The 22,636-nt window shown below is 58.3% G+C and overlaps 2 protein-coding genes and 1 long non-coding RNA gene across 3 annotated transcripts; all 3 read right to left on the bottom strand.

Moving 5' to 3' along the window:
- Positions 1-398: 398 nt before the first annotated feature.
- TTC5 (tetratricopeptide repeat domain 5) lies at positions 399-10,065 on the bottom strand. The gene is made up of 10 exons (XM_085565383.1): positions 9,946-10,065; positions 9,168-9,354; positions 8,085-8,299; positions 6,701-6,890; positions 5,252-5,343; positions 4,455-4,511; positions 3,686-3,832; positions 2,207-2,394; positions 1,326-1,470; positions 399-608 (listed from the first exon to the last, which is right to left on the bottom strand). The coding sequence occupies exons 1-10, from the start codon at positions 10,039-10,041 to the stop codon at positions 459-461; spliced, it is 1,467 nt and encodes a 488-aa protein (XP_085421509.1). The 5' UTR covers positions 10,042-10,065; the 3' UTR covers positions 399-458.
- Positions 10,066-11,469: 1,404 nt separating this feature from the next.
- Positions 11,470-12,481, bottom strand: LOC146763986 (uncharacterized). Its single transcript, XR_014950986.1, has 2 exons — positions 12,410-12,481; positions 11,470-12,059 (listed from the first exon to the last, which is right to left on the bottom strand). It is a non-coding gene; the product is annotated as an uncharacterized LOC146763986 (long non-coding RNA).
- A 931-nt stretch (positions 12,482-13,412) lies between these two features.
- Positions 13,413-22,596, bottom strand: OSGEP (O-sialoglycoprotein endopeptidase). Its single transcript, XM_021549591.4, has 11 exons — positions 22,466-22,596; positions 22,273-22,392; positions 19,019-19,194; positions 17,109-17,204; positions 16,975-17,024; positions 15,924-16,002; positions 15,413-15,478; positions 14,604-14,694; positions 13,762-13,837; positions 13,591-13,689; positions 13,413-13,512 (listed from the first exon to the last, which is right to left on the bottom strand). The coding sequence occupies exons 1-11, from the start codon at positions 22,578-22,580 to the stop codon at positions 13,473-13,475; spliced, it is 1,008 nt and encodes a 335-aa protein (XP_021405266.2). The 5' UTR covers positions 22,581-22,596; the 3' UTR covers positions 13,413-13,472.
- Between the last annotated feature and the right edge of the window lie 40 nt (positions 22,597-22,636).

Here is a 22,636-nt window from a genome sequence, read left to right as displayed (position 1 = left end):
TGGCCACCTCCATATGTTGTAATCCAAGATGGCTGCCCCAGTCTTTGTGATCCAATATGGCCGTCCCTGTGCACCAATCCAATATGGCGGCACCCATACACCAATCCAAGATGGCCACCCCCATACAGGAATCCAAGATGGCTGCCCCCATGTGCGATTATTCAATATGGCCGCCTCCACTTCCTGTAATCCAAGATGGCTGCTCCACGTGCTGCAATCCAAGATGGCTGCCCCATGTTTTGCAATCCAAGATGGCTGCCTCTGTGCACCAGTCCAAGATGGCGGCCCCCATTTTTGCCACAACCCAAGATGGCCGTTCCCATGTGCCACAATCCAAGATGGCGGCCCCCAGGCCCACCCCAGCCCAAGATGGCGGCGCCGAGGTCACGACCCCGAGCTGGGTTTCCCAAAATCCACGTTTATTGCCCCGAATCGGCCCCGCCCCGCGGGGGGCGTGGTCAGCGCGCGGCGGGGGGCGGGGCCGGCAGAGGCGCGCCGGGATTGGTCAGCGCCAGGTGGGGCGGGGCCAGGGCGGAGCCGGGCGGGCGGCGGCCATTGACCACCAGGGACAGGGGGGAGGGGACGCGGAGCCCCACGAAGGAGAAGGTCTGCGGGGAGAGAAACCAGTCAGGACCAGTTTGGGCCAGTACAAACCAGTACAAACCAGTATGGACTAGTACAAACCAGTATAAACAGTTATAAACCATTATGGACCAGTAAATACCAGTATAAACCATTATAAACCAGTACAAACTGTTCTAAACCAGTACAGACTGGTATAAAGCAATGTGGACCAGTAACAACTAATCAAAACCAGTCCAGACCAGTACAGACCAGTATAAAGTGGTCCCAACCAGTCCAGAAGGACCCAAACCAGCCCAGAAGGACCCAAACCAGTCCAGACCAACCCAAACCAGTCCAGACCAACCCAAACCAGTCCAGAAGGACCCAAACCAGCCCAGAACGACCCAAACCAGTCCAGACCAACCCAAACCAGTCTAGAATGACCCAAACCAGTCCAGACCAACCCAAACCAGTCCAGAATGACCCAAACCAGTCCAGAATGACCCAAACCAGTCCAGACCAACCCAAACCAGTCCAGACCAACCCAAACCAGTCCAGAATGACCCAAACCAGTCCAGAACGACCCAACCCAGTCCAGAATGACCCAAACCAATCCAGACCAACCCAAACCACTCCAGAATGACCCAAACCAGTCCAGACCAACCCAAACCAGTCCAAACCATTCCAGAACAACCCAAACCAGTCCGGCCCGACCCAAACCAGTCCAGCCCAGTCCGGCCCAGTCCGGCCCGGTGCCTCACCTGTCCCTGGTGCTGGTGCAGGTGCTGGCTGAGCTCGGGCTCGGCCACGCCCAGGGCGTCGCCCACGGTCACGCCCCAGGCGGGCGCCGCGTTGAACACGGACACGGCGGCCGCGGCCCCGGCCCCGTCCTGCAGCCCCACCACGCTGGGGGCGGGGCCGGGTCAGCCACGCCCACCGCGACCACACCCACTGTGACCACACCCACTTCCATCCCAGTCCCTCCCAGTTTATCCCAGTCCCTCCCAGTTTATCCCAGTCTCCCCAAATCCCCTCCCAGTCCCTCCCACTTCTGTCCCAGTCCCCTCCCAGTTCAATCCTAGTCCCTCCCAGTTCAATCCCAGTTCCTCCCAGTTTATCCCAATCCCCCCCCAGTCCCTCCCAGTCCCCACCCAGTTCAATCCCAGTCCCTCCCAGTTTATCCCAGTCCCCTCCCAGTTCAATCCCAGTCCCTCCCAGTTCAATCCGTCCCTCCCAGTGCCCCCCAATCCCCTCCCAGTTTATCCCAATCCTCCCCCAGTCCCTCCCAGTTAATCCCAGTCCCTCCCAGTTTATCCCAGTCCCCTCCCAGTTAATCCCAGTCCCTCCCAATCCCCTCCCAGTTTACCCCATTCCCCTCCCAGTCCCTCCCAGTCCATCCCAGTCCCCTCCCAGTTCAATCCCAGTCCCTCCCATCTTATCCCAGTCCCTCCCAGTTCACTCCCAGTCCCTCCCAGTTCACTCCCAGTCCCTCCCAGTTCCTCCCAGTTTATCCCAGTCCCCTCCCAGTTCAATCCCAGTCCCTCCCAGTCCCTCCCAGTTAATCCCAGTCCCTCCCAGTTCACTCCCAGTCCCTCCCAGTTCACTCCCAGTCCCTCCCAGTTCACTCCCGGCCCGCACTCACTAGGGCACGCCCCCGGGCGGGGCCAGGCTGAACAGGACCCTGCCCAGCACCACGCGCTGGGGGTTGGGCCCGGGGCGGAGCCCGGCGATGGGGGAGGGGCGCGGCCCCCCGGCCCCGCCCAGCGGCCCCAGCAGGGGGAGGGGCACCGGCCCGGCCACGCCCCGGCGCCGCTTCCCGCGCAGCTTCCCCTGGGGGCGGGGCCAGAGAGGGGGCGGGGTCAGGGGTCACCAATCAGCGCCCAGCTTCCCCTGGGGGCGGGGCCAGAGAGGGGGCGGGGTCAGGGACACGCCCACCAATCAGCGCACTGCTTCCCCTGGGGGCAGGGTTTAGAGGGGGCGGGGTCAGGGACACGCCCACCAATCAGCGCATAGCTTCCCCTGGGGGCGGGGCCAGAGAGGGCGGGGTCAGGGACACGCCCGCCAATCAGCGCCCAGCTTCCCCTGGGGGCGGGGTTTAGAGGGGGCGGGGTCAGGGACACGCCCGCCAATCAGTGCGCAGCTTCCCCTGGGGGCGGGGTTTAGAGGGACACGCCCACCGCACCCCAGTTTGGCCCAGTGGTTTCCGCATCCTCCCAGTGCGTCCTGAGCTCCTCCCAGTTCCTCCCAGTTTGTCCCAGTTTGATCCCAGTCCATCCCAGTTCATCACAGTTCCCTCCCAGCCCAATCCCAGATCAATCCCAGTCCATCCCAATCCATCCCAGTCCAATCCCAGTTTACCCCAGTCCATCCCAGTCCAATCTCAGTCCATCCCAGTCCAATCCCAGTCCATCCCAGTCCAATCCCAGTCCATCCCAGCCCCTCCCAGTCCAATCCCAGTTTACCCCAGTCCAATCCCAGTCCCTCCCAGTCCCTCCCAGTTCAATCCCAGTTTATCCCAGTCCAATCCCAGTCCATCCCAGCCCGTCCCAATCCATCCCAGTCCAATCCCAGTCCAATCCCAGTCCATCCCAGCCCCTCCCAGTCCATCCCAGTCTATCCCAGTCCATCCCAGTCCAATCCCAGTTTATCCCAGTATAATGCCAGCCCCTCCCAGTCCAATCCCAGTCCATCCCAGTCTATCCCAGTTCAATCCCAGTTCAATCCCAGTTTACCCCAGTCCCTCCCAGTCCCTCCCAGTCCCTCCCAGTCCATCCCAGTCCCTCCCAGTCCAATCCCAGTCCCTCCCCGTCCATCCCAGTCCAGTCCCAGTCCATCCCAGTCCAATCCCAGTCCCTCCCAGTCCCTTCCAGTCCCTCCCAGTCCATCCCAGTTCAATCCCAGTCCCTCCCAGTCCCTCCCAGTCCCTCCCAGCCCCTCCCAGTCCCTCCCAGTCCATCCCAGTCCATCCCAGTCCAGTCCCAGTCCATCCCAGTCCAATCCCAGTCCCTCCCAGTCCCTTCCAGTCCCTCCCAGTCCAATCCCAGTCCCTCCCAGTCCCTCCCAGTCCCTCCCAGTCCATCCCAGTCCCTCCCAGTCCCTCCCAGTCCCTCCCAGTCCGTACCCGGCTCTCCAGCAGCCCGCAGAGCCGCCCCAGGAACTCCATGAGGCCGCGGTGCCGCCGCCGGGGCTCGGCCCAGCCCGGCGCCAGCTCGGCCGCGCGGCTCAGCCCCTCCAGCGCCCCCTGGAACCGCTCCAGGAACTGCAGCAGCTGCGCGACAGGGGCGGGGAGTGCACACCTGCACACCTGCACACCTGCACACCTGGCACACCTGGGCACAGCTGAGACACACTGGGCACAGCTGAGACACACTGAGCACAGCTGAGACACAGCTGGGCACAGCTGAGACACACCTGGGCACAGCTGAGACACACCTGGGCACAGCTGAGACACACTGAGCACAGCTGAGACACAGCTGGGCACAGCTGAGACACACCTGGGCACAGCTGAGACACACCTGGGCACAGCTGAGACACACCTGGCACACCTGAGCACACCTGGACACACCTGGGCACACGTGGGACACACCTGAGCACACCTGGGCACACCTGAGACACACCTGGGCACACCTGAGCACACCTGGACACACCTGGGCACACCTGGGTACACCTCAGACACCCCTGGGCACACCTGAGACACACCTGAGCACACCTGGACACACCTGGGCACACGTGGGACACACCTGAGCACACCTGGGCACACCTGAGACGCCTGGGCACACCTGACACACCTGAAACACACCTGGCACACCTGACACACGCCTGGGCACACCTGAAACACACCTGGGCACACACCTGGGCACACCTGAGCCCCGCCCCACCCCGCCCCTCACCGTGGCGCGGTTCAGGTGCAGGTCGGGGTTGGCGGCGGCTGCGGGGTCCACGCGCTCCTGGCGGGGAATTTTGGGGTCAATTGGGGGATTTTTGGGGCCATTGAGGGATCGTTGGCGGATTTCGCAATTTTTTGGGGGTGGTTTTTGGGTTGGACACGCCCCCACCGTTGGCCACGCCCCCAGGATTGGCCACGCCCCCAGGGTTGGCCACGCCACAGGATTGGACCCACCCCCAGCATTGGCCCCGCCCCCAGGATTGGCCACACCCCCATGCTTAACCCCGCCCCCAGGATTGGCCACGCCCTCAGAGTTAGCCACGCCCCCGGGGATAGCTCCGCCCTTAGGATTAGCTCCGCCCCACTGGTTGGCCACGCCCCCAGGGTTGGCCACACCCCCAGTATTAGCCACGCCCCCGGGGATAGCCCCGCCCCCATGGCTAGCCTGGCCCCAGGGTTGGCCACACCCCCAGGGTTTGCCCCGCCCCCGTGGCCCCGCCCCTCCCCGTGACTCCGCCCACCTCCCGTGGCCCCGCCCCTCCCCGTGACTCCGCCCACCTCCCGTGGCCCCGCCCCTCCCGTGACTCCGCCCACCTCCCGTGGCCCCGCCCCTCCCCGTGACTCCGCCCACCTCCCGTGGCCCCGCCCCGTGGCCCCGCCCCTCCCCGTGACTCCGCCCCCCTGCCGTGGCCCCGCCCCTTGGCCCCGCCCCTCCCCGTGACTCCGCCCCCCTGCCGTGGCCCCGCCCCGTGGCCCCAACTCCCCGTGACCCCGCCCACCTCCCGTGGCCCCGCCCCTCACCGCCTGTGCGTAGGCTGCCAGCGCGCGCCGGGCGCTGCCGGGGCTCTGCCCGCCCGCGAAGAACAGCGCCACGTGGGCGTTGGCCAGCACGTCTGGGGGGGAAACACCTGAGATGGGACACCTGGCACAGGTGAGACACCTGGGAGACACCTGAGAGACACCTGGGTGCACCTGGGTACACCTGAGATACAACTGGCACAGGTGAGAGACACCTAAGAGACACCTGGGTAACCTGAGATACACCTGAGATACACCTGGCACAAGTGAGAGACACCTGGGAGACACCTGGGTAACCTGAGATACACCTGAGATACACCTGGCACAGGTGAGACACCTGGGAGACACCTGAGAGACACCTGGGTACAGCTGAGACACACCTGGGATACACCTGGGTAAACTCAGATACACCTGAGATACACCTGGGTGCACCTGGGTACACCTGAGATACACCTGGGCGCACCGGGGTACACCTGAGATACACCTGGGTACACCTGGGTACACCTGAGAGACACCTGGGTAACCTGAGATACACCTGAGATACACCTGGATAACCTGAGATACACCTGAGATACACCTGGCACAGGTGAGACACACCTGGGATACATCTGAGTGCACCTGGGATGCACCTCGCACAGGTGGGCACACCTGGGCTACACCTGGGTGCACCTGAGACACCTGGGTACACCTGAGATACACCTGAGATACACCTGGCACAGGTGACAGACACCTGAGATACACCTGGGATACACCTGGGCACACCTGAGACCCTCCCCACACCCACCTGAGCCCCTTGATCCCCGCCCACACCTGTCCCAGGTGACCACACCTGTCCCAGGTGACCACACCTGTCCCAGGTGAGACTCACACCAGCTCTGGCCGTTCTTGGGGTCACACCTGGGCCCCTTGAGCCCCGCCCACACCTGTCCCAGGTGACCACACCTGTCCCAGGTGACCACACCTGTCCCAGGTGAGACTCACACCAGCTCTGGCCGTTCTTGGGGTCACACCTGAGCCCCTTGAGCCCCGCCCACACCTGTCCCAGGTGACCACACCTGTCCCAGGTGACCACACCTGTCCCAGGTGACCACACCTGTCCCAGGTGAGACTCACACCAGCTCTGGCCGTTCTTGGGGTCACACCTGAGCCCCTTGAGCCCCGCCCACACCTGCCCCAGGTGACCACACCTGTCCCAGGTGACCACACCTGTCCCAGGTGAGACTCACACCAGCTCTGGCCGTTCTTGGGGTCACACCTGAGCCCCTTGAGCCCCGCCCACACCTGTCCCAGGTGACCACACCTGTCCCAGGTGACCACACCTGTCCCAGGTGAGACTCACACCAGCTCTGGCCGTTCTTGGGGTCACACCTGAGCCCCTTGAGCCCCGCCCACACCTGCCCCAGGTGACCACACCTGTCCCAGGTGACCACACCTGTCCCAGGTGAGACTCACACCAGCTCTGGCCGTTCTTGGGGTCACACCTGACGGCCGCCTCCGCCTGGGCCAGGCTCTCGCGCAGGGCTCCGCCCCCCGGCGCTGGCCCCGCCCCCTCGCCGCCTGGCCCCGCCCCCCGCGGGCGCGGCCCCGCCCCCTGCGCCCGCAGCGCCATGGAGAGCAGGCGCCGCGCCTCGGGGTCCTCGCCCTGGGGGAACGGGGAAAACGGGGTTAAAACAGCGAAAATACACAGAAAACATCAAAACACCAAAATCGGGGAAAAAACGTAGGAATCCCCAAAAAAAACCGCAAAGAAATAGCCCGAAACAGCCCGAAACACCCCAAAACCAGCCCAAAACAGCCCAAAACACTCCAAAAACACCCCAAAACTGCCCAGAAATACCCCAAAACACCCCAAAAAGAGCCCAAAAACACCCCCAAAACTCCCCAAACCACCCCAAAACCACCCCAAACCACCCCAAAAACCACCCCAAATCCCAGAATTGTAAAAAAACCTGAAAATCCCCAAAAAAAACACCCAGAAACACCCCAAAACCACACAAAACCCAGGAAAACCACAAAAATCACCCAAAAAATCACCCAAAAATTTCCTAAAAATTCCCAAAAAATTCCCAAAAAATTTGCTAAAAATTCCCAAAAAATTCCCAAAAGAATTCCGAAAAAATTCCCAAAAAATTTCCCGAAAAAAATTCCGAAAAAATTCCCAAAAAATTCTCAAAAAATTTCCTAAAAGATCCCAAAGAATTTCCTAAATATTCCAAAAAAATTCCCAAAAAATTCTCAAAAAATTCCCTAAAAATTCCCAAAAAATTTCTCAAAAAATCACCCAAAAATCCCCAAAAATCCCCAAAAATCCCCAAAATCCCCGAAATGCCCAGAACCCCCCCGAAGCGGCCCACCTGCTGCAGGGCGCCGCCGAAGGCCTGGCGGGCGCCGCGCAGGGCGCCGCTCAAAAAATCACTCAAAAATCACCCAAAAATCACCCAATAATGACCCAAAAATCACCTAAAAATCAAAAATCACTCAAAAATGACCCAAAAATCACTCAAAAATCACCCAAAAATGACCCAAAAATGACCCAAAAATCACTCAAAAATCACTCAAAAATCACCCAAAAATCACTCAAAAATCACTCAAAAATCACTGAAAAATCACCCAAAAATCACTCAAAAATCACCCAAAAATCACCAAAAAATCACCCAAAAATCACCCAAAAATCCCCCAAAAATCCCCCAAAAATCACCCAAAAATCACCCAAAAATCCCCCAAAAATCACCCAAAAATGACCCAAAAATCACCATAAAATCCCCAAAAATCCCCAAAAATGACCCAAAAATCCCCAAAATCCCCGAAATGCCCGAAACGCCCCCGAAGCGCCCACCTGCTGCAGGGCGCCGCCGAAGGCCTGGCGGGCGCCGCGCAGGTCGCCGCGCCGCCAGCGCTGCTCGCCCAGCTGGCGCCAGGCCGCGCCCAGGGCGGGGTCCAGCTTCAGGGCGTGGCCCAGCGCCGCCTCCGCCCGCGCCCCGCCCGCCTCCGGCGCCACGCCCAGCGCCCGCGCCCGCAGCACCAGCGCCCGGCCGCGCCCCGCGGCGGAGACTGCAACGGGAGGGTTAGACGGGGCAGGGCTCGGGGACACGCCCCGGCCGCGCCCTGACCGTGCCTGGACACACCCGGACACACCTGCACACACCTGGCCACACCTGCACACACCTGCACACACCTGGACACACCCAGGACACACCTGGCCATGCCCCAGACATACCCAGACACACCAGGACACACCCAGACACACCAGGACACACCCAGACACACCTGGACACCCCCAGACACACCCAGACACACCTGGACACACCCAGGACACACCCAGACACACCTGGACATGCCCCAGACACACCTGGACAGACCCAGATACGCCCTGGACACACCCAGGTGTACCTGGACACGCCCCAGGCACACCTGGACACACCCCAGACACACCTGGACACGCCCCAGGCACACCTGGACACACCCCAGACACACCTGGACAGAACCAGACCACGCCCTGGACACACCCCAGGCACACCTGCACACACCCAGACACACCTGGACACACCCCAGGCACACCTGCACACACCCAGACACACCTGGACACCCAGATACGCCCTGGACACACCCAGGTGTACCTGGACACGTCCCAGGCACACCTGGACACCCAGATACGCCCTGGACACACCCAGGTGTACCTGGACACGCCCCAGGCACACCTGGACACCCAGATACGCCCTGGACACACCCAGGTGTACCTGGACACGTCCCAGGCACACCTGCACACACCCAGGTGTACCTGGACACACCCCAGGCACACCTGCACACACCCAGGTGTACCTGGACACACCCCAGGCACACCTGCACACACCCAGACACACCTGGACACACCCCAGGCACACCTGGACACACCCAGACCACGCCCCGGCCACGCCCTGACCGTGGATCTGCTCCATCAGGCGCAGCGTCCGCTCCATCTCGGCCACCAAGGGGTCACCCGCGGGGTCAGCGGGGTCACCCGAGGGGTCAGCGGGGTCACTGGGGTCACAGCCGGGGTCACAGGGGTCACAGCCGGGGTCACGGCCGGGCAGCGCGTCCCGGAAGCGATAGAGCTCCGACACCAGGGCCTGGGAGAGACAAAAACGGGGAGAAATCAGCCCAAAGGGAGAGGGAAATAACACTAAATAACATGAAATCGGTGAAAATAGCATGAAATAACTAAAATAACCCAAAATTGCCTCTAAATAACCCGAATTAACCAAAAAATAACCTGAAATCGCCTCTAAATAACCCAAAATGACCGGAAAATAACCCAAAATAACCCCAAAGCAGCAAAAATCAGCCCAAAGTGAGACAAAATTGTGGGAAATAAAAAATAACCAAAAGTCAGCGAAAGCAACCTAAAATAATCAAAAAATAACCCAAAATCAACCAGAAATCAGCCGAAATCAGCCCAAATAACCAAAATAATTGAAAATAACAAGAAAACAAGTCAAAATCGTCAAAAAATAACCCCAAATCACCCCGAAATCAGCAGAAGTCAGAGCAAAATGAACCATATTCATGGGAAATAACCCAAAATAACCCAAAATCAGTGAAAGTAAAAATCCCCTCCTCAAGCCCCGCCCCCCTCAGAACCCCAGACCCCCCCCCCCCAAAAAAAGCCCAAAACGCCCCCAAAAAACGGCCCCGCCCCCCTCAGGAAACCCCTCCCCCACCTCCATCCGCCTCAGCGCCTCCTCATCGTCGCCCTCCCCCCCTCCGCCTCCCCCGCCGCTCTCCGCCGCCGCCGCCTCCTCCGCGGGCGCCGCCATTGCCGCGCCTGGCCACGCCCACTTCCGCCTCCCGCCCGCCTTCTTTTCCGGCCGCGCCGCGCTCCCATTGGCCGCGGCCGCGCGCGCGCGGGAAGCCACCGCCCCTCGCGCGCCGTCCGTCAAAGCCGCGGCCCCGCCCCTTTGTCCTTTTAAGGTCACGCCGCGCCCCCGTGGGCGGGGCCGCGCGATTCTCTGAGGCGAGGCCACGCCCCTCTACTTTCCCGCCGCTTTTTGGCCCCGCCCCCTCCTCCCCTCACGATCCCCTCAGGGTTAAGAGCGGGCACCGGGAGTCGCGATTTTATTAATAAAAAACATTTAAATAAATCATTTTTAGCTTTCCCCTCACGGTGTGTTCATAATAGCAAGGATCGGGACCAAGCGGCCGCGTTTTTATTTTTATTTCTATTTAAAAAGCATTTACATCAAGAACTTTCAGGTGTCCCCGCACCGCGTTTTTATTTTATTTTTATTTAAAAATACGTTTAAATCAGTAACTTCCAGCTTTCCCCTCACGGTTTATTCATAATGGAAAGAATCCGCACCAAAGGGCCGCGTTTTTATTTTAAAACACATTTAAATAAAGAACTTTTAGATTTCCCCTCACCGTAAGAACCGGTACCGGGGTGGGGGGGGGCATTTTAATTTTTATTTCTATTTAAAAATACATTCAAATCAGTAACTTTTACCTTTCCCCTCACCCCACAGTTCGAATCGACGCCAAGGGGCCGCATTTTTATTTTTATTTCTATTTAAAAAACATTTAAATCAAGAACTTTTACCCTTCCCCTCACAGCAAGACCCGGCACCGCGTTTTTATTTTATTTTTATTTCAAAAATACATTTAAATCAATAATTTTACCTTTCTCCTCACGCTGTATTTATAATGGAAAGAATCCGCACCACGGGGCCGCGTTTTTATTTTATTTTTATTTTAAAAAACATTTAAATCAATAACTTTTATCTTTCCCCTCACCCCGCAGTTCCAATCGACACCAAAGCGGCCGCGTTTTTATTTAAAAAAAAAACAACTTTTTATTTAAATATATTGTTATTTATATGTATATATATAATATTTATATATTTTAATAAACTATCTAAAAAAACCACAACTTTTAACCTTCCCCTCACAAAACCCGCCGTGAATTCCGCAGTGAAACAGTTTTTATTACAAAAAATAAAATAAAAGTATTAAAAACAAGGGGGGAAAAAAAACCCAAAAAAATAAAGATTTGAAATTTAAAGAGCAAAACCTGGAAAGAGTGGAAGGCGGGAAAAATAAAAATAAGAAATAAAGAGATAAAATCGGGTATTTTGGTGGTGCGATTTCCCCGCGCGGACAGGGAAAAAAAGAATTAAAAAAAAAAATTGTAAAAAAAGGAAAAAAATTAAAATCTATTAAAAGCAACAATTAGGACGTAAAACTCGTTAAAAAAATACTTTATAGTTTTTTTATTTTATTTATTTTCTGTAAAAGTAAAGGGGAGAAAAACACGTGGCGGGGGGGGGGCAAAGCCTGAGGTAAAACCCCTCAAATTTGGCCAAAAACTTCCGAAAACTCATTAAAAGATGGAGTTAATAATTAAAGATGCAAAAAGAGTCATTGGAAGGGGAAACCTGATTAGAAAAATGCGAATTAAAGGTTTAAAACTTTACTTTTATCGCGCAGATCCTCGGGACGGCGCTTGCTGCCAGCGGCTGATTCCTGAGGGGAAAAAAGGTTAAAAAAGGTAAAAAAATTAAAAAAAAAAAATTTAAAAAGCCGAAAACCACAAGGAACAAAAAAAACAAGCAAACAAAAAAATTAAAAAAAAAAACACAAAATAAACCTTTTAAATAAACCAAAACTCCAAAACCTAACAAGAAGAAAAAAAAACCGAACAAAAAAAAAAAAAAAACCAGGAAAAAAACCCCACAAAAGCCCACAAAAAATAAAAATAATTAAAAAAAACCTGCACACACAAAAAAAGCGAAGTCCACAGCGCAGATCCTCCGGAAGCGCTTCCCGCCGGCGGCTCCGCCTGAGGGGGGAGAAGCGGAGTCAGAGCGGGACGGAACCGAGATAAAAGCGGGATAAAATCGGGATAAAAGCGGGATGGGGAACCGGGAGGGCACCGGGACCGAACCCGGACAGAACCGGAGCCCCCCCGGGATCGTTTTGTGCGCTCCCCCGAAATCCGGCGGGGCCCCGAGGCCGCCTCAGCGCCGCCGGGTGAAGAAGGAGCCGCCGCTGCTCTGCGACGCCGCTAAAACCCCGAGCGCCCGCGGCTGGCGGCGCCGGGGGGAACGCGGGTCGGGGCGGCGATCGGCCGCCGTGTCGCGATATGAACGGAGCCCCCCCGCTCCCACAGCCGCCGTGCCCCCATTGTACCTCAGCCACGCGATGGCTCCGCCGCCCGCCCCCAGACTGCGCCGTTCCCGCGCTCGCCACACAGCCCCTTCTGTCCAGCCACGCCCCCGCCGCGCTGCCATTGGCCGGCGGGTCACCGCTCGTCAATCCGATTGGTTGATGGGCAGGATTGTGCAAGTGATGCATAGGCGTGTCTAGTCGATGATTGACAGAGGGGTGTGTCTCGCAGCGGTTGATTGACAGATAAGACACCCATGCAACCAAATGGAAGGGGTGTGGCACAGAGAATTTGATTGACAGGGAGGACATTAATAGAGACCAATGGAAGGGGCGTGGCTTGCAGCTGTTGATTGACAGGGAGGATATTAATGCCCTCCAATGAAAGGGGCGTGGCTTGTCGTGGTTGATTGACAGCTCAGGCATTAATGTGCCCCAATGCAGGGGGCGTGACTTGCAGCATTTGATTGACAGCTCAGGTAGTAAAGTACTCCAATGCAGGGGGCGTGGCTTGTAGATATTGATTGACAGCTCAGCTATTAAAGTACCCCAATGCAGGGGGCGAGGCTTGCAGCATTTGATTGACAGGATATTAATATATACAAATCCAAGGGGTGTGGCTTTTCATGGTTGATTGACAGTTCAGGTATTAATGTGCCCCAAAGGGGCGTGGCTAGAAGCATTTGATTGACAGGCAGAATATTAATATATATGAATACAAGGGGCGTGGCTTGTCACGGTTGATTGACAGCTCAGCTATTAATTACCCCAATGCAAGGGGCGTGGCTAGCAGCATTTGATTGACAGGCAGAATATTAATATATACAAATGCAAGGCGTGGCTTGTCGTGATTGATTGACAGCTCAGCTATTAATGTGCCCCAAAGGAAGGGGCGTGGCTAGCAGCATTTGATTGACAGGCACACCTCAGTGATTGACAAGGAGCCTCCAAACCTGATTGGTCCTCTGCAGAGGGGCGTGGTCACCCACTGAATGACCCAATCCGCAAATAAAGAGGCGTGGCCAAGTTGGGGCGGGGCGGTGAATATTTTATTAGGTGGGTGTGGCCTCTGAAGGGCGTGGCCGCCTCAATCCCTCCAGGTCACCTCCACCTCGTCCGTCCGGTACCTGGCACGGCCAGAGGTCAAAGGTCAGAGGTCAGGCAACCCCAAACCATCCCCACCCACTTGGCCACGCCCCCCTGACCTCTGCGTGATCCCTGATTGGCTGAGCTCGGTGACCTGCCCCGCCCGCAGCATCTCCCATCCGGCCTGGGCGATCATGGCGCCGTTGTCGATGCAGTACCTGCGGGGTCAGAGGTCACGGGCGGGGCCCCGCAGGTGAGCCACGCCCCCCCGGGCCGGGCCCCGCCCTCACCTGTCGTCCACGGGGCAGAGCTCCGCCCCCCGGGCGCGGCACATCGCCCGCATCATCTCCTGCAGCCGGTGGTTACCTGCGCACAGGTGGGCTGGGGGCGGGGCCACCGCTGGGCCACGCCCCCGGCTGGGCCCCGCCCACCTGTCCCAGGTGTGACCACGCCCGTTGAAATTGGGGCCGCGCCCACCCCACGTGTGGCCACGCCCACCCCAGGTGTGGCCACGCCCCTAAATGTGACCACTCCCACCCCAGCTGTAACCACGCCCACCCATGTGTGACCACGCCCACCCACCCCATGTGTGACCACGCCCACCCATCTGTAACCCCGCCCACCCCAGGTGTGACCCCGCCCACCCCAGGTGTGACCCCGCCCACCCCAGGTGTGGCCACACCCACCCAGGTGTGACCACGCCCACCCAGGTGTGACCACGCCCACCCAGGTGTGACCACGCCCACCCAGGCGTGACCACGCCCACCCAGGGGTGGCCACGCCCACCCAGGGGTGGCCACGCCCACCCCAGGTGTGACCACGCCCACCCAGGTGTGGCCACGCCCACCCAGGTGTGACCACGCCCATCCCAGGTGTGGCCACGCCCACCCAGGTGTGGCCACACCCACCCAGGTGTGGTCACGCCCACCCAGGTGTGACCCCGCCCACCCCAGGTGTGAGCCCACCCATCTGTAACCCCGCCCACCCCAGGTGTGACCCCGCCCACCCTTGTGTGACCCCGCCCACCCAGGTGTGACCACGCCCACCCAGGTGTGACCCCGCCCACCCCAGGTGTGGCCACGCCCACCCCAGGTGTGGCCACGCCCACCCAGGTGTGACCCCGCCCACTCACAGGCCACGCCCCCCACGAGCAGCAGGTGCCGCGCCCGGGTCAGCGCCAGCGCCCGCTCGGTGACCTCGGCCAGCGCCGCGAAGGCCGTCTCCTGCCCCAATTAACGCTCGTTAATTAACGCTAATTAACCCTGCTCCTCATTTAATAACCCTCATTAATCCCGCCCCAAATTAATAACCGCTCATTAACCCTGCTCCTCATTAATAATCCCCAATTAAACCTTGGCCATAGCCACCAAAGCTGTCTTCTGCCCCAATTAACGCTCGTTAATTAAGGCTAATTAACCCTGCTCCTCATTAACTAACCCTCATTAACCCCGCCCTTCATTAATAACCGCTCATTAACCCTGCTCCTCATTAATAATCCCCAATTAAACCTCGGTCAGCGCCACCAAGGCTGTCTCCTGCCCCAATTAATGTTCATTAATTAATGCTAATTAACCCTGCTGCTGATTAACTAACCCCGATTAACCCCACCCCAAATTAATAAACCCCAGTTAACACCCCCAAACCCCAAATTTATCACCCCAAAAAAACCCTAAGTAATGTCTCCCAAACCTAATTAACACCCCCTCACCCCTAATTAACTCCCCAAATAAACCCCAATTAACTCCCCCAAATCCTAATTAACGCCCCCAAAACCCTAATTAACCCCAATTAATGCCCCCAAACCCCAATTAACAGCCCTAAAAACCCCAATTATCACCCACAAAAACCCAATTAACAGCCCCAAAAAAACCCAATTAATGGCCCCAAACCCCAATTAAGGCCCCCAAGCCCTAATTAACCCCAATTAGCGCACTAATTAACCTGCAGGGAGAAGCAGAGATCCTCCGGGGTCGCCTCCCCCGACTGCAGCAGCTTCGGGGTCACGGCCTGGGGGGATTTGGGGAGATTTTGGGATTTTGGGAGATTTTGGGAGATTTAGGGAGATTTTGGGGATTTTGGGGAGATTTTGGGGATTTGGGATTTTGGGGATTTGGGGGAGATTTTGGGGATTTGGGATTTGGGGATTTTGGGGAGATTTTGGGGATTTGGGATTTGGGGATTTTGGGATTTGGGAGATTTTGGGATTTGGGATTTTGGGGAGATTTTGGGGATTTTGGGAGATTTTGGGGATTTTGGGATTTGGGGATTTTGGGTTTAGGATTTTGGGATTTGGGGTTGGGACATTTTAAGTGGATTTGGGGATGTTGGGGTCCCTAGAGGATTTTGGGGTCCCACAGGTATTTTTGGGGTCAGATCCGGGGATTTTGGGGTCCCTGTAGAGTTTTAGGGTCCCAGAGGTATTTTTGGGGTGAATTCCGGGGATTTTGGGTACCTGCAGGTGGGAGAGCAGCCCCGAGAAGGAGACGTCGAGGCCCTTGACCACGTAGGGCAGCGGGATCAGGCGGCGGCCCCTGGCGGTTTGGGGCGAAATCCGGGGATTTTGGGTCAGGTGCGGGATGTGGGGGGAAATCCGGGGATTTGGGGGAAATCCGGGGATTTTGGGTCAGTTTGGGGTCAGATCAGAGGATTTGGGGTCAGATCCAAAGACTTGGGGTTAAATCCAGGGATTTTAGGGTCAGGTTTGGGGTCAGATCCGGGGATTTTGGGGTCAAATCCAGGGATTTTGGAGTCAGTTTGGGGGCTATTTTTGGGTTAGTTTTGGGTCACTTTGGGGTCAGTTTTGGGTTTGTTTCGGGTCACTTTGGGGTCAGTTTTGGGTTTGTTTCGGGTCACTTTGGGGTCAGTTTTGGGTTTGTTTTGGGTGACTTTAGGGTCAGTTTTGGGGCCACTTTTGGGTTAGTTCTGGGGTGTTTTGGGGTCAGTTTTGGGTCAGTTTTGGAGTCAGTTCTGAGTCATTTTTGGATTATTTTGGGCTCATTTCTGGGGTCATTTGAGGTCATTTTTGGGTCAGTTTTGGGGCCACTTTTGGGTTAATTCTGGGGTGTTTTGGGGTCAGTTTTGGGGTCAGTTTTGGGGTCAGTTCTGAGTCATTTTTGTGTCATTTTGGGGTCACTTTTGAGATCAATTTGAGGTCATTTTTCTGTCAGTTTTGGAGTCATTTTTGGGTTAGTTCTGGGGTGTTTTGGGGTCTGTTTTGGGTCATTTTGGGGTCACTTTTGAGATCAATTTGAGGTCATTTTTCTGTCAGTTTTGGAGTCATTTTTGGGTTAGTTCTGGGGTGTTTTGGGGTCTGTTTTGGGTCATTTTGGGGTCACTTTTGAGATCAATTTGAGGTCATTTTTCTGTCAGTTTTGGAGTCATTTTTGGGTTAGTTCTGGGATGTTTCGGGGTCTGTTTTGGGGTCATTTTTGGTGTCACTTTTGAGGTCACTTTGAGGTCATTTTTGTGCCACTTTTGGGGCAATTTGGGACATTTTCAGTCACCTCTTGGCCAGCTGCTCCACGTTGTAGCCGGGGCTGGGAGCGTTGGGGATCTGCGGGAAAAGGGGCGGGGTCAGAGCAGGCGTGTCCTTGGCGTGTCCGTGGCGTGTCCGTGGCGTGTCCGGGGCGTGTCCCACCTGCAGCAGCCGGGCCAGGCGGTCGATGCAGTTGCCCAGGGCCACGTCCAGGGTCTCACCCAGGATCCGGTACCGGCGCCGGGCGTAGGCGATCACCTGCGGGGCCGGGGCGTGACATCCTCGCGATATATCGCGATATCCTCACGATAGCTCGTGATATATCATGATATCGGCCACTATCACACAATATCTCGCAATATTTTGTGATATCGGCCGATATCCTCACGATAGCTCGCGATATTTTGTGATATCGGCCACTATCACACGATATCTCACAATATTTTGTGATATCGGCCGATATCCTCACGATAGCTCGTGATATATCATGATATCGGCCACTATCACACGATATCTCGCAATATTTTGTGATATCGGCCGATATCCTCACGATAGCTCGTGATATATCGCGATATCGGCCACTATCACACGATATCTCGCAATATTTTGTGATATCGGCCGATATCACACGATATCTCGCAATATTTTGTGATATCGGCCGATATCCTCACGATATCTCGTGATATCGGCCATTCCCTCCCCCTCCCCCCGCGATATCGCCCCTCCCATCCCCCCCATGCCACCCTCACCCTCCCATCCCCCCTCACCCTCCCATCCCCCCACCACCCCCATCCCCCCAGACCCGGCTGTGCCCCCAGACCCGGCTGTGCCCCCAGACCCGGCTGTGCCCCCAGACCCGGGTGTTGCCCCCAGACCCGGCTGTTCCCCCCAGACCCGGCTGTTCCCCCCAGACCTGGGTGTTGCCCCCAGACCCGGCTGTGCCCCCAGACCCGGCTGTGCCCCCAGACCTGGGTGTTGCCCCCAGACCCGGCTGTGCCCCCAGACCCGGCTGTTCCCCCAGACCCGGCTGTTGCCCCCAGACCCGGCTGTGCCCCCAGACCCGGCTGTGCCCCCAGACCCGGCTGTGCCCCCAGACCCGGCTGTGCCCCCAGACCTGGGTGTTGCCCCCAGACCCGGCTGTGCCCCCAGACCCGGCTGTTCCCCCAGACCCGGCTGTTGCCCCCAGACCCGGCTGTGCCCCCAGACCCGGCTGTTGCCCCCAGACCCGGCTGTTCCCCCCAGACCCGGCTGTTGCCCCAGACCCGGCTGTGCCCCCAGACCCGGCTGTGCCCCCAGACCCGGCTGTTGCCCCAGACCCGGCTGTGCCCCCAGACCCGGCTGTTGCGCCAGACCCGGCTGTTCCCCCAGACCCGGCTGTTCCCCCCAGACCCGGCTGTTCCCCCAGACCCGGCTGTTGCCCCAGACCCGGCTGTTCCCCCAGACCCGGCTGTTGCCCCCAGACCCGGCTGTGCCCCCAGACCCGGCTGTGCCCCCAGACCCGGCTGTTCCCCCAGACCCGGCTGTGCCCCCAGACCCGGCTGTTGCCCCCAGACCCGGCTGTTGCCCCCAGACCCGGGTGTTCCCCCAGACCCGGCTGTTGCCCCCAGACCCGGCTGTGCCCCCAGACCCGGCTGTGCCCCCAGACCCGGCTGTTGCCCCCAGACCCGGGTGTTGCCCCCAGACCCGGCTGTTGCCCCCAGACCCGGCTGTTGCCCCCAGACCCGGCTGTTGCCCCCAGACCCGGCTGTTGCCCCAGACCCGGCTGTTGCCCCCAGACCTGGGTGTTGCCCCCAGACCCGGCTGTGCCCCCAGACCCGGCTGTTGCCCCCAGACCCGGCTGTTCCCCCAGACCCGGCTGTGCCCCCAGACCCGGCTGTTCCCCCCAGACCCGGCTGTGCCCCCAGACCCGGCTGTGCCCCCCAGACCCGGCTGTTGCCCCCAGACCCGGCTGTGCCCCCAGACCCGGCTGTTGCCCCCAGACCCGGCTGTTGCCCCCAGACCCGGCTGTGCCCCCAGACCCGGCTGTGCCCCCAGACCCGGCTGTGCCCCCAGACCCGGCTGTGCCCCCAGACCTGGGTGTTGCCCCCGCTGGCGTACAGCACCAGCGGGTCGGGCGCGCCGCCCAGCAGCCGCCCCATCTCGATGTGCCCCACGCAGTGGTTCACGGCCAGCAGCGGGCACCCCCAGAGCTGCGCCAGCGTCCGCGCCACGGCCGCCACCACCGACAATGGGGCGCCCATGCCCGGGCCTGGCCCCCGAAAACACACCCCGGGGTCGGCGGGGAGCCAAAAACCCCAAAAATCCACCCAGAAATGCCCAGGGTGAATGGGAGTGTGCGGGAGCCCGAAAGGACCAAAATCCCTTCAAAAATCCCCCCGTGGAGGCAGTGGGAGAGTCCAGCGAGCCCAAAAACCCCAAAATCCACCCAAAAATCCCCAGGGTGAATGGGAGTGTGCGGGAGCATGAAAGGACCAAAATCCCCTCAAAACCCACCCAGAAATCCCCCCCGGGGGTCAGTGGGAGAGTCCAGGGAGCCCAAAAACCCCAAAATCCACCCAGAAATGCCCAGGGTGAATGGGAGTGTGCAGGAGCCCGAAAGGACCAAAATCCCCTCAAAAATCCCCCCGTGGAGGCACTGGGAGAGTCCAGCGAGCCCAAAAACCCCAAAAATCCACCCAGAAATGCCCAGGGTGAATGGGAGCGTGCGGGGAGCCCAAAAGGACCAAAATCCCCTCAAAACCCACCCAGAAATCCCCCCGTGGAGGCAGTGGGGGAGTCCCGGCAGCCCAAAAACCCCAAAATCCACCCAGAAATGCCCAGGGTGAATGGGAGTGTGCGGGAGCATGAAAGGACCAAAATCCCCTCAAAACCCACCCAGAAATCCCCCCGTGGAGGCAGTGGGAGCGTCCAAATCTCCCCTGGGGGTGAATGGGAGAGTCCAGTGAGCCCAAAAACCCCAAAAATCCACCCAGAAATGCCCAGGGTGAATGGGAGTGTGCAGGGAGCACAAAAGGACCAAAATCCCCTCAAAACCCACCCAAAAATCCCCCCGTGGAGGCAGTGGGAGAGTCCAGCGAGCCCAAAAACCCCAAAAATCCACCCAAAAATCCCCAGGGTGAGTGGGAGTGTGTGGGAGCCCAAAAGGACCAAAATCCCCTCAAAACCCACCCATAAATCCCCCCGTGGAGGCACTGGGAGAGTCCAGGGAGCCCAAAAACCCCAAAATCCACCCAAAAATGCCCAGGGGTGAATGGGAGTGTGCGGGGAGCCCAAAAGGACCAAAATCCCCTCAAAACCCACCCAGAAATCCCCCCCGGGGGTCAGTGGGAGAGTCCAGGGAGCCCAAAAACCCCAAAATCCACCCAAAAATTCTTAGGGTCAGTCGGGGAGTCCAGGGACCCCAAAAGGGCCAAAATCCCCTCAAAACCCCCCCAAAAATCCCCCCATAGAGTCTGTGGGAGAGTCTGGGGGGGTCCATAACAGATCTATGGGGTCTGTGGGGTTTATGGGGGGTCTATGGGGGATCTGTGGGGTCTATGGGGGATCTGTGGGGGATCTGTGGGGGTCCATGAGATCTATGGGGTCTGTGGGGTCTCTGTCAGATCTGTGGGGTCTGTGGGGTCTGTGGGGGGTCTGTGGGGGATCTATGGGGGATCTATGGGGTCTATAACAGATCTATGGGGTCTGTAGGGTTTACAGAAGATCTGTGGGGTCTGTGGGGGATCTGTGGGGTCTGTGGGGTCTCTGTCAGATCTGTGGGGTCTATGGGGGGTTTGTGGGGTCTGGAGAAGATCTGTGGGGTCTATGGGGGATCTATGGGGGGTTTATAGGGTCTCTGTGGGGTCTGTGGGGGGTTTGTGGGGTCTGGAGGAGATCTGTGGGGTCTATGGGGGATCTATGGGGGGTTTATAGGGTCTCTGTGGGGTCTGTGGGGGTTTGTGGGGTCTGGAGGAGATCTGTGGGGTCTGTGAGGGATCTATGGGGGGTTTATGGGGTCTCTGTGGGGTCTCTGTGGGGTCTGTGGGGTTTACAGAAGATCTGTGGGGTCTCTGGGGGGTCTGTGGGGTCTGGAGGAGATCTGTGGGGTCTGTGGGGGGTTTGTGGGGGATCTACGGGGTCTATAACAGATCTATGGGGTCTGTAGGGTTTACAGAAGATCTGTGAGATCTGTGGGGGATCTGTGGGGTCTGTGGGGTCTCTGTCAGATCTGTGGGGTCTATGAGGGGTTTGTGGGGTCTGGAGAAGATCTGTGGGGTCTATGGGGGATCTATGGGGGGTTTATAGGGTCTCTGTGGGGTCTGTGGGGGGTTTGTGGGGTCTGGAAGAGATCTGTGGGGTCTGTGAGGGATCTATGGGGGCTTTATGGGGTCTCTGTGGGGTCTATAACAGATCTATGGGGTCTGTGGGGTTTACAGAAGATCTGTGGGGTCTGTGGGGGATCTATGGGGGTCCATGAGATCTATGGGGTCTGTGGGGTCTCTGTCAGATCTGTGGGGTCTGTGGGGTTCACAGATCTGTGAGATCTGTGGGGTCTGTGGGGTCTGGAGGCGATCTGTGGGGTCTGTGGGGTTTATGGGGTCTCTGTGGGGTCTATAACAGATCTATGGGGTCTGTGGGGTTTACAGAAGATCTGTGAGATCTGTGGGGTCTCTGTGGGGTCTGTGGGGTCTGTAGGGTTTACAGAAGATCTGTGGGGTCTGTGGGGTCTGTGGGGGGTTTGTGGGGTCTGGAGGAGATCTGTGGGGTCTATGGGGGATCTATGGGGGGTTTACAGGGTCTCTGTGGGGTCTGTGGGGGGTTTGTGGGGTCTGGAGGAGATCTGTGGGGTCTGTGGGGGATCTATGGGGGGTTTATGGGGTCTCTGTGGGGTCTGTGGGGTCTGTGGGGTTTACAGAAGATCTGTGGGGTTTATGGGGTCTCTGTGGGGTCTATAACAGATCTATGGGGTCTGTGGGGTTTACAGAAGATCTGTGGGGTTTATGGGGTCTCTGTGGGGTCTATGGGGGGTCTGTGGGGTCTGGAGGAGATCTGTGGGGTCTGTGAGGGATCTATGGGGGGTTTATGGGGTCTCTGTGGGGTCTGTGGGGTCTGTAGGGTTTACAGAAGATCTGTGGGGTCCGTGGGGGATCTATGGGGGTCCATGAGATCTATGGGGTCTGTGGGGTCTCTGTGAGATCTGTGGGGTCTGTGGGGTTTATGGGGTCTCTGTGGGGTCTATAACAGATCTATGGGGTCTGTGGGGTTTACAGAAGATCTGTGGGGTCTCTGGGGGGTCTGTGGGGTCCCGTTCCCACTCCCGGTTCCCGTTCCCGGTAATCCCCGTTACCTTTGGTGAACGCCACCCCGTCCAGCTCCCGCGGCTCCACTCCCGCCTCCCGCAGCGCGTCCCGGACCAGCCCCAGCACCGCCGCCCGGTGGTGCCGCCCGGTGGGGCCGGGGGCGAACCCTGCGGGGGCAGCACCGGGCTCAGCACCGGGACGAACCGGGAGGGAACGGGACGGGGGGGGAAGTGACGTCACCGTGTCCCGGCGGCGTGACGTAGGTGGCGCGGCGGTTGCTGAGGACGGCGCCGTCCCGCACCACCCCCGCCCCCACCTTGTTGGCGGAGCCCTCCAGCCCCAGCACGGTCGGCATGACGTCACGCCCGGTAGGCGTCCGGTGACGTCACGCCCGGTACGCGTCCGGTGACG

The sequence above is a fragment of the Lonchura striata genome, chromosome 36 (assembly GCF_050655825.1).
Source record: "Lonchura striata isolate lonStrDom1 chromosome 36, ASM5065582v1, whole genome shotgun sequence".
Lineage (NCBI taxonomy): Eukaryota > Metazoa > Chordata > Aves > Passeriformes > Estrildidae > Lonchura > Lonchura striata.
Note: the sequence above shows the minus strand (reverse complement) of the source record. Positions and strands in the feature narration are given on the sequence as shown.

What these genes read in the sequence shown, in the direction of transcription:
- TTC5 (XM_085565383.1), bottom strand. Translation starts at nt 10,041, where the DNA reads ATGGCGGCGCCCGCGGAGGAGGCGGCGGCGGCGGAGAGCGGCGGGGGA. An exon ending in CCTGATGGAGCAGATCCACG is followed by an intron (nt 8,300 to 9,167) that starts GTCAGGGCGTGG and finishes CTCCCGTTGCAG; the next exon opens with TCTCCGCCGCGGGGCGCGGC. An exon ending in TGCACCAGCACCAGGGACAG is followed by an intron (nt 609 to 1,325) that starts GTGAGGCACCGG and finishes CTCTCCCCGCAG; the next exon opens with ACCTTCTCCTTCGTGGGGCT.
- OSGEP (XM_021549591.4), bottom strand. Translation starts at nt 22,580, where the DNA reads ATGCCGACCGTGCTGGGGCTGGAGGGCTCCGCCAACAAGGTGGGGGCG. An exon ending in CGGGGTGGCGTTCACCAAAG is followed by an intron (nt 19,195 to 22,272) that starts GTAACGGGGATT and finishes TTCGGGGGCCAG; the next exon opens with GCCCGGGCATGGGCGCCCCA. An exon ending in GTGGAGCAGCTGGCCAAGAG is followed by an intron (nt 16,003 to 16,974) that starts GTGACTGAAAAT and finishes CCAAACCGCCAG; the next exon opens with GGGCCGCCGCCTGATCCCGC.